This window comes from Cyprinus carpio, chromosome A5 (genome assembly GCF_018340385.1).
Source record: "Cyprinus carpio isolate SPL01 chromosome A5, ASM1834038v1, whole genome shotgun sequence".
Classification (NCBI taxonomy): Eukaryota; Metazoa; Chordata; class Actinopteri; order Cypriniformes; family Cyprinidae; genus Cyprinus; species Cyprinus carpio.
The window spans coordinates 12,081,533-12,091,475 of record NC_056576.1 but is presented as its reverse complement, the minus strand read 5'-3'; the positions used below and the strand labels follow the sequence as shown (position 1 = coordinate 12,091,475).

The following is a 9,943-nucleotide window of genomic DNA, read 5'->3' as shown; positions in this document are numbered from 1 at the left end:
CTCTTCTGGTTAAAGCCAGCTTTACTCATTCATCTGTTCTCCCTCGAACGGCCGATGCCGCCCTCTCCTCCCTCCACTAATCCAGTTACCGTATTCACACGCTGTACCCTCTCTCTTTTCATTATAGCAGATCAGAGATTGAAAAGCGATTCCTCAATCTGTCTGAGGATGAGATCCAAATTGGATCGGCCTAAAGTGAATGTGGCAGAGAGAGGAAAATAGGAAAGGAAGATGATGCGACTCATTTTTACCCTTTAGAGCTGATGGCATCAGAAAAAGCAATATTCATAGTGTGTATATATGGGTAGATGGGCTGTTTGTGGGTAAATGCCACACACCATGATTGACAAGAGGACAACAGCTCATTCCTGGGGTCTGAGGTCCGTTCCTCAGAGTACTGCAATTGTTCAGACTCTTAAACATAAATGTTCTGGATTAAGCATTCTGACAGCTTCAAACTTATAAAAGCAACGACACTCACTTTTAAAGTTGTCTCTGACCTCCCTAGGTCTTTTCAATGTTGACTTGTTCAATTATAAGAGGCTCTGTCCTTCTGCTGGCCTTCAGTTTACAGGAACACATTCATCTCAGTGCAAATCCATTTCCTATTCTCTAGCTCCAGGTCTTGTGTGTGCTGAAGATAGCCCTCTTATCTGTTCCTCACAAAACACCACTAAAATTACACCCCTCTCCTGGGACTGAGGGGAAATGTGCTCCACTCTAAGTGCAGAGCATTATTTCATCACCGCGCTTCACAGATCAACTTGCAACTGCGACTGGTCGACAGCCAAATGTGTCCTTGCATCCTCTCTTTGGCTTCAAAACTATTCCGGTGCAAAATATTCTGAAAAAGTTCAAAGAACTGAAAAGTAATTACTTTGGGTTTAGTGACACTAATACAACGGCTGTACTCAGTCCAAAATGCTCCAAGCTGTGCTAGCTCTGGTCGGAAATGTGATCCGTGTTGAGAAACATTTTTGGCAAATGAGATGATTGTACTACATTTGAATACACAGACAGTCAGGAAATAATAATATTGTGCATGACAGCTTTTCATGAAAAAGGCTGAAATTTATTAGATGTTATTTTTAAATTAATTTAGTATTCATATTTAATTAAATGATCTATTATTTGCATTCCATGCATTCTGTCTAAAATTGACAGTATTAAATCTGTCTTACACTTTGCTGCCATCTAGTGGCACATAAAACTTTATAATGCATAAGCACTCTGAATGTAATAACACAAAGATATTTTAAAAAAAAAATCTTAATTAGGCAAATGATAAGGTTATGTTTTATATAATTTTCCCCAAAAAATTACAGTATGATTACTGGAATGTTTGTTGAACCAGGATCTAGACTAATGACAGCAATGAGCATTTTTGCTAACGGTAACAATGGTGCATACAGTACAGTGTTTTCATTGTGTCTCAATAGCTGTTGAGGATCTTCAGTATGTCCTGACTAAGTGCAGCTGAAGAATGCTGCTGGACGCCAGGAGCGCCGATACTGGTCTCCCAGCAGTCAAAGCCACAGGCCTTCAGTTCATCAATGGTGCTCTGAATCACCGAAGTATCTGTTTCTGAAAACAAAAAGGATGAAAAACGTCCCCTCAACACCAAGGCCTAGAAAAATAACTCTCAATGAAACAGGAACTCCATGGAGTTAAAGCTGAATTATGTAATTGTGTCAATTCTGTAATGTAATATTCTAAAAGTGTTGGATCATTTTAAGAAATAATACTTTTATTTAGCAAGGACATATGAAATCGACTCAAGGAGACAGTAAAGACATTTATATGTGTATCATTTTTTACAACCAAATCAGCATATTTGGATGTTTCTGAAGGATCATGTAACACTGAAAACTGGTTGCTAAAAATGCAGCTTAAATTATATTTTAAAATATATTCAAATAAATAAATAATGAGGTGGCAAAATGTGTTAAGTGACAGTGGTTTTCCGAAGTACTCCTGAGCCCATGTGGCTACAGTGCCTTACTAAAGTATTCATACCCCTTCATTTTTTTTTTTTTTTTTTTTTTTATGTTGCTGCCTTGTGTTAAACTGCTTTAACTTTTTTTTCCACATCAATCTACACTCCATACACCATACTGACAAAGCAAAAACAGAATTGTCACAAATTCGTAAATTAAAAAAAAACAAACAAACACTGAAATAAGTACTTTGCATAAGTATACATACATATTTAGCTGAAGTCTTTTTAGTTTGATGCAACAAGTTTTGCTCATCAGCATTTGGCAATTATCTGCAATTCTTCTCCTCACCTCTTCACCTCTCAAGCTCTGTCAGGTTGGTTGGTGGCAGATGCACATTTTCAGGTTTCTCCAGAAATATTTGATTGGGTTCAAGCCCAGGCTCTGGCTGGACCACTCAAGAAAATTCACAGAGTTGTCTATAAGCCACTCTTGCTGTGTGCTTAGGGTCACTGTCCTGTTGGAAAATGAACCTTCTGCCCAGTCTGAGCTTCTGAATGCTCTGAACTTGGTTTTCATTAAGACTATCTCTATATTTTGGTGCACTGAGCTTTTCTTCTACTCTGATGAGTCCCTCAGTCCCTGCCGCTGATAAACAGCCCCACAGTATGAGGCTGCTACCAGCACACTTTACTTTTGGGATGGTACTCTGCAGGTGCTGAGCAGAGCTGGTTTCCTCCAAATATAATGCTTAGAATTGAGGTTCATCAGATGAGATAATCTTGTTTCTCACAGTTCGAGGATCCTTTAGGTTCTTTTTTTTTTGCAAATGCCAAGTGTGTTTTCATGTGTCTTAACTGAAGAGAGTATGGAGTCTTGCCACATGGCCATAAAGCCCAGAGCGGTGGTGTGTTGCAGTGATGTTTGTCCTTCTGTAGGTTTCTCCTATCTCCACATATGATCATGGAGCTCAACTAGAGTGACCATCAGGCACTTGGTCTCCACACTAACCAAAGCCTTTCTCCATCAGTTGCTCAGTTTTCCACACTAACCAAAGTGTTTGTTTATAAGTTCTTCCATTAAGGGTAACAGAGACTACATGCTTCTGTGAACCTTCAATGAACCAGAATTTTTTTCTGAACTCTTCCCCAGATGTCTGGCTTGACGCAAAACCTGTTTCTGAGCTCAACGTGCGGTTCTTTTGACCTCAGTGCTTTTCTCAGTGGTTTTTGCTCTGATGTGCATTATCAGCTGTAAGACCTTTTATTAAGATGTGTGTGCCTTTCCAAATCATGCCCATTCAAGGGAATTTGCCACAGGTTACCTTCACTCGAAGTGTAGTAACATCTACATGCAATATGAATGCTCCTGAACTAAATTTCAAGTGTCCAAGAAAAGGGGATGAATACTTATGCAATGGAATCTTTTAAGTTTTTTGTCACAGATTTCTCTGGATTCCCTGAATCTTTTCACAATTTTATGTATGGTACTATAGTTTGTGAAAGACCTAAATTCGTTGCGATTTTGCATTAAGAAATGTGATTTTTGATTCATTTGACACTTCTTTCATGAAATGTGGCACAAAGTGGTGAGCCACGATCCAGCTTTGCTTGCAATGATGAAGAAGCTCCTTTTATACCCAAACATGATACCCTCACCGATTCCCAGTTCACCTGCTTACTATGAACTGCTTCAAAAGAGTTTAATTTGGATATTCTATAACCTTTTCACTTTTATTTTGCCTCTGTCCCAATTTTTTGGAGTGTGTTACAGCCATCAAAATTCCAAATTTGTTTATATTTACAAAATACATTTAAGTTGGTCATTGAAAACTTTGGAAATCTTTTCTTTGTACTTTTTTCAATTAAATAAGTTCAAGAGAATAAACAATCACAGATTCTTGATTTTATTGCATTTTACAAACATCCCAACTTTTATATAATTTGGGTGAAATATTATATTATATTATATTATATTATATTATATTATATTATATTATATTATATTATATTATATTATATTATATTATATTATATTATATTATATTATATTATATGGATTGGATTTACATCTGTGTCACTTGCATAAACAGCACAACTTATTGTCAAAAAAATGAGAAAATTTGTTGCGGAAACACATTTGGGAACAAACTTAAGTTTATATAAAAAATCCAATATAATTTATTTGTACCTCATGTCTTAACATACTTTTTTTCGCAACATTGTTCCAGCTGAAACACAACTTGCTCACATTTGTTTGTGTCAGGAGCACTGACCATAAGCCAAACCCTCAAACGTGAAACCCAAGAACCAGTGTGTGTTTGTTTGTGTGTGTGTGTGTGTGTGCATTACTAGGTGGCTGATAATGTTCCTCTAGAGTTTAAGAAGATGAAACTAGGTGCAATTTTACGTGCAACATACAAACCAAACCACTTGCCGTGTCGAGTGGAGGAAGAATTCAATGTCTTTTTTTGAAAAAGAAAAAAAAAACTTCCTCATTTACAAGAGCAACAGGACACAAGACATCTGAGCAAGACTAATCCTGTTTGCAAATCAAATGAGCAAGAGGACTTTACCTCAAAAATCTTAATTTAGCCTTAACAAGGTGTTCCTAGAAATGACAATGTCACTAACATAATTTGTTAGCCATCATAAACTTTATAAATGTTGCCCAGCTTCTTCCAGCGTCTCCTCTTTATTGGAGGCTGTTTTTGAGGGTTCTAAGATCCTGATTAAAATTCAATGCGTTAGTGGCTTCAGGCATAAACAAAGAGTGTGGCCCAGTCTGACAGCTGCTGCATCAAGTTGTTAGCTTTGTCAGACAAGAGTGACAAGCGAGATTCACCTCACGAATCATGCCAAACAGTCATACAGTCTGCAGGATGCCACCCTCACAGAGACTTTTCAAATAATACGAAGGAATCAGACTGATTAACCACAGGTAGCATATCCAAAATATACACACTGTAGGGTTCCATGAAGACATTTCATGCAAAAACAACGATTGGTACAATTATAATAAACCACAAATGCATTATAAAGCCCTAGAAACCATCCACAACACTCTAGCAGCAAAGCAGGGATTTTTGCATGGCTTAGTACCACTCATATCTTCTCGATAAATATATTGCAAAAAAAAAAAAAAAACTGTTATTGTTATTCTGATGTGTGTACTGGTACCTGGTCGTAGGAGAGTGATTCCACAGCCTCCTCCTCCTGCCCCTGTCAGTTTGCTATGCAGCCCTCTGGCCAGAGTGACCCTACACAGTGTGTCCAGAGATGAGTGACCCACACCCATCACGTTCAGATGGTGCTGGTTTATATCAATCAGCTCCTGATGACAAATGACACACAGAGAAATGTCTTAAAAAGATCAATATAATCAATCCATCCATTCATCAGGGCTTTCTTGGAATAAAAATATTGATTTGTTTCTTTGGCTATTGGCACTTTTTATTGAAATAAAAGTCAAGGAAGGACAGAAAATTATGAGCAGAGACAGATGAAGGATGACATTTCAAACTTACATCGCCCTTGTGCCCACCACAATTCAACAAGTAAATGCAAACTGCCATGTATCTGACAACAGAATAGCATCTTTGCTCTTGTGTAATGTAACAAGATTTGCAGGAATACAGTAAACTGTAATAATTAACTGATCCTGATAAAAGGTGTTCACTTCACTACACAACATTTTCTGTTTGTTGAAAATGTGATAGATATGAGTCAGATTGTATAGTATGACCCAGTAACATCTTGGCTTAAAGCAAAGGCACAATATGCAACACTATCTGTCATTTATGCCTGACTGTTTGATAAATGTCTTAGCTAAGATTTGGTCACAATTGATAGTGCTGACTGGGTGTTTTAAGTCACCCGCCCAAGTCCATTCTGACACCCTCATTTGCATGTAAAAATTAAATGATGACAAAAGCAAGCTTTTCCAGTAAAATTAATACAGACTTTTACATTGTTACAAAAAAACATATTTATTTTAAATAAATGCTGTTCTTTTCAATGTCCCATTCATCAAATAATCCTGAATAAAAGGTTTCCATCAACTGTTTTCAACATTGTTAACAAAATGTTTCTTGAGGACCAAATCAGCGTATTAGAATGATTTCTGAAGGATCATGTGACACTGAAGACTGGAGTAATGAATTTTAAAAATCATAGCAACCCCAAATTTTTTTACGGTATTAAATCACAAAAGCAACTGCACATTTTCCCTATCATGACCGAAAACATTATGATCCCGAAAATTTGTGCAAAAAATTTCAAACAAATATCTGGCACAAATGATAAATAATATACACCTATTGATAAGTGCACACTGCTAAAGGTCCCACCTTCTTTATGAAGGAAAATTTGTGTGTGTGATTGTACCTCCAGTATGTTGTAGTGCTCCGCCGATGGTCCATGCACGGCCATCTCTGTGAGAGTCTGTTCACAGGTGCAGGACACAGCACTGACAGACTCCAGAATTGGATTCATTATGGAGGGAAACTGCAAAATAATACAGCAAAAAGAAATAGAAGTACAGATAAATGCCGTACAAACACAGGTGAGGGAACACAATTTTTCACCAAAAAAATAATCACCTTAAGCTTGTCACATTAAAAGATAATTATAATTGTCAGCCTTAGTCAAGCAAAATATCACCATACATCTGCTACTCAAACTCTTGCTATTTTCAACAAGAGAACAATGTACTATGTCGACATTCTCTCACATACATCCATCCATGATATTGATATTTCACAGCTCTGAATCAATGACTATGTGACTGAGGTGACCAATGAAAATTAACTGTGGGCGGGGTTTGCACTCAGCTTATTTGGGGGGAAAATAAAACGGTTGGGTAAAACTAAATTTCAATTGTTTATGACTTACTTTTTTGACTGGTAATGACACAAAGTGTAGAATATTACCCCTTTTAAAGTCTGTCCTGCCTCTTTGCTGTTTTCCAACCCAATAAAACCGGAATTCCACTTCACCAATCAGTATGTGCCAGCAGTGAGGCTACCTGCTGCCGTTGTCAAGGTAACGGAGCACAGGAGCATTGCCAGAGTGTTTCATGTGGAGCTCTTATAAAAGGCACTCAGCACCGGGCCCCTGGAGTGTTCCTCCCTCACACACACACACCGGCCATTATGCTAACTGAAGGGCACAGGAATAAAAACATGCAAGGGTGGGCATTTACTACCTTGTTAATTTTGTCCTTCACTCCAGAAACAAGCACTTTGGTGCTACGTGGTACTTTGGTGTTAGTGAGGAGGATTCTCAGAATCGGGACCCTAGGGAGAAAATGAACCCAATAACACACTTCAAAATTCTGCTGGTTCTGTAAATTTCACTGAAATAACTTTTTCTAAACTTTTCTGCTTAATTGGAACAGTAACTTTATAATAATGAAAAAATGAAATACATTGCGAAAATAATTTTTGCAGAGTAAAATATTACCAGCTTAGTGGAGTTATATTCCCAGCATGGTATCTTAAAAAGCCACCTGTTATAAAAAGGTTGATGAAAAAAAGCAACAAACAAAGCAGCACAATAGATGTATAAGATGGCAGTCAGAGACTAAGAGTCTTACCCCATGTGCCCACAGCGTTATCCACCCCAGAAGGGTTACCGTGGATGATCTTCTCGCCCATGAACGCCCACCTGTTAATCAGCTCCATCTCCTCTTTACTCCACCTGCAACACAATCAGAACAAAGATTTTGAATTACCTTAATACAGTTAACAGACAGACTGTATATAGCCTCAAAATAATAATAATAATTAACTGTAATATACTATAATATACCTGTTTATATGTATTATATAAAGAGAGCAAGGATGCATTAAATTGATGCATTAAAAAGACATTTATAATATTGAAAAACCTATTCATCAGATAATCTTGCCATCAGAGGAATAAATTACATAAAAAAAGATTATTTTACTATTTATTTTTGTTCAAATAAAATCATCCTTGGTGAAAAAAAAACAACTCCAAACTTTGTGGGGTTTTTTCTTAATTTTAGCCATTTTATTGAACAATAATGTAGGAAGAGGACATAAAAATGATAGGGGTGATCACTGTAGCTAAATCTTACAACTTTTATGCTTATTTCCCCTGGAAAGTGTATTTTGAGGCACACATTTTCAAACCTTAGAGGGATTTGTGAGAGGACAGACGAAGGACAAGGAGTTAATCTCTGGTATCTGGTATCTTTATCTCAGATCCTTGGTTACTTAATCTATCATCTGAATCAGAAGGGTGTAGCCATTTCAAGAGTGGCATCACCTTATTTCTAACAATCTGGGCTGATAACCCAAAAGGCTGCAGGTGGTTTCAGGAGGACACTCCCTAGAATAATTGACTGTGAGTCATTTTTAAAAAGAGTTAAACGTAAATGAAACAGTCCTTACCAACATTATCAAAACAAAAGCCCTATATTTCATTGCAATAAAGTCTTACCTGGCTGACTCCTGTTGTGGTGTAAGAGGAGACGATATGGCTCCCCTGGCAGACAGCAGAGCAGCAGACGACAGACAAACATTATAGGCGGCACTGGAGCCTAAACCAGCTCCTGTGGGCAACTCTGACCACACAGACACTGTTATACTGGCCAGAGACCTGAAAAAAAAAAACAGCAGCCAAAGTCAAAAGTGCATATTACAACAATGTTCATATGCAGCTTCAAATATATGCAGTTTTACAAAATGATACAGAGAGTTTAATGGTGTTCTTACTTTGCAAATACAGTCAGGTACATATAGAGGAAGGCCAACACTGCCATGCTTCTTGTGTCTGTGGAATCATCTGAAATGCCCGTGAATTCACGTAGCCTCTTTAAAAGATCTCCATCAAGTTCCTTCAGGCCATCCTGCTCTGCTGAAACAACAAACAGTCAAATTAACAAGTGCCGGAGTTGAATGCTTTCCGACAGTTGCGTTAATACAACTTCAGCGAACAGTCCAAACTATAATGAGACACAGAATATATAGGAGCAAACACTGACAGATTTTTCATTTTTGGGTGAACTATCTTTTTAATAAAAAACAAATATCCATCTCCACTCACCTCCACACCCAGCCAGAAGAGGCTGCAGTGCAGTTATTTCCCAGGACAGAAAAGTGTCAATATTGGGGAGGTTGATGCGCACGTCACCGGATGATGTGGACTGCAGCCGCAGGTGTGTGCGCAGGTTCAAACTCACAGCCAAAGCAACCTGTTTAAGAACAGAAGAGGGACTTCAGAACACTTGATTTTAAGCAATTCATAACAACAGCTATTAAATAAATATTGGTAAAAACAGCAAACAGCAGTAGAATTGAACTGTAACACAGGAACAGTTCTGACAAACTAATTAAAACTATATACTGTAGTATAAATATAAAATATTTACATAAATATATGAAATTATTTTCAGGACCACAAAACTTGTACACATGTGTACATCAAGTTTTTGCAAAATCCTGATCAAAATATGATTCACTAAGATGATTTTTCTAAACCAATGACTTTCTAAAACATTTTAAAGGAGCAAAAGGGAAAAGGAAGACTCATCAATTAAACACGTCAGTGTTTGGGTCTCTGATGACTAAACCCACCTTTCCATGCACGACTGAATGCTCACCGTGAAGAATTACTTTCCCTGGTGCTGAAACGAAGAACTCTCTTGTTTGCATCTTCGATATTCTATGAACTTCTGAAGTTGTAAGATATTTCCGGGAAATGTGTCAGTGTATGCTGATAAAAGCAATAAAGCCTTGGTAAAATCTCATATTTGTGTTCAACCACCGATCTAAATTCAGCGCACTGCTCTTGTGGAGGTTTTAAAAATATCAGTTTTGCTCAATAATCGAGAAATCCTGATTCCATTGCCACACACGTGAACTGTCGCTGTAGCCTGAACCAATCAGGATTAACCTCTCACATCGCTGACTCTAAACCGGCCTATCAGGAAGAAGCTCTCGTCGTCACCGACTCTCAAAACACCAATCGGATTTCACA

General features: G+C 37.6%; 1 protein-coding gene across 2 annotated transcripts; it reads right to left on the bottom strand.

Annotated features, from left to right (window-relative positions):
- Positions 1–1,050: 1,050 nt before the first annotated feature.
- Positions 1,051–9,855, bottom strand: LOC109083008 (mevalonate kinase-like). Of its 2 annotated transcripts, none has more exons than XM_042753808.1 (10): positions 9,541–9,855; positions 9,011–9,158; positions 8,680–8,821; positions 8,405–8,563; positions 7,533–7,636; positions 7,400–7,445; positions 7,143–7,233; positions 6,323–6,442; positions 5,117–5,270; positions 1,051–1,584 (listed from the first exon to the last, which is right to left on the bottom strand). In XM_042753808.1, exons 1-10 carry the CDS (start codon positions 9,616–9,618, stop codon positions 1,433–1,435), a joined length of 1,194 nt encoding a protein of 397 aa, XP_042609742.1. In that variant the 5' UTR covers positions 9,619–9,855; the 3' UTR covers positions 1,051–1,432. The 2 variants fall into 2 exon arrangements, with proteins under 2 accessions (XP_042609742.1, XP_042609745.1); XM_042753811.1 differs by having other exon boundaries at positions 8,680–8,818.
- Between the last annotated feature and the right edge of the window lie 88 nt (positions 9,856–9,943).

What these genes read in the sequence shown, in the direction of transcription:
- LOC109083008 (XM_042753808.1), bottom strand. Translation starts at nt 9,618, where the DNA reads ATGCAAACAAGAGAGTTCTTCGTTTCAGCACCAGGGAAAGTAATTCTT. An exon ending in AATATAACTCCACTAAGCTG is followed by an intron (nt 7,234 to 7,399) that starts GTAATATTTTAC and finishes TTTTCTCCCTAG; the next exon opens with GGTCCCGATTCTGAGAATCC. An exon ending in AGCACTACAACATACTGGAG is followed by an intron (nt 5,271 to 6,322) that starts GTACAATCACAC and finishes ATTTGTCATCAG; the next exon opens with GAGCTGATTGATATAAACCA.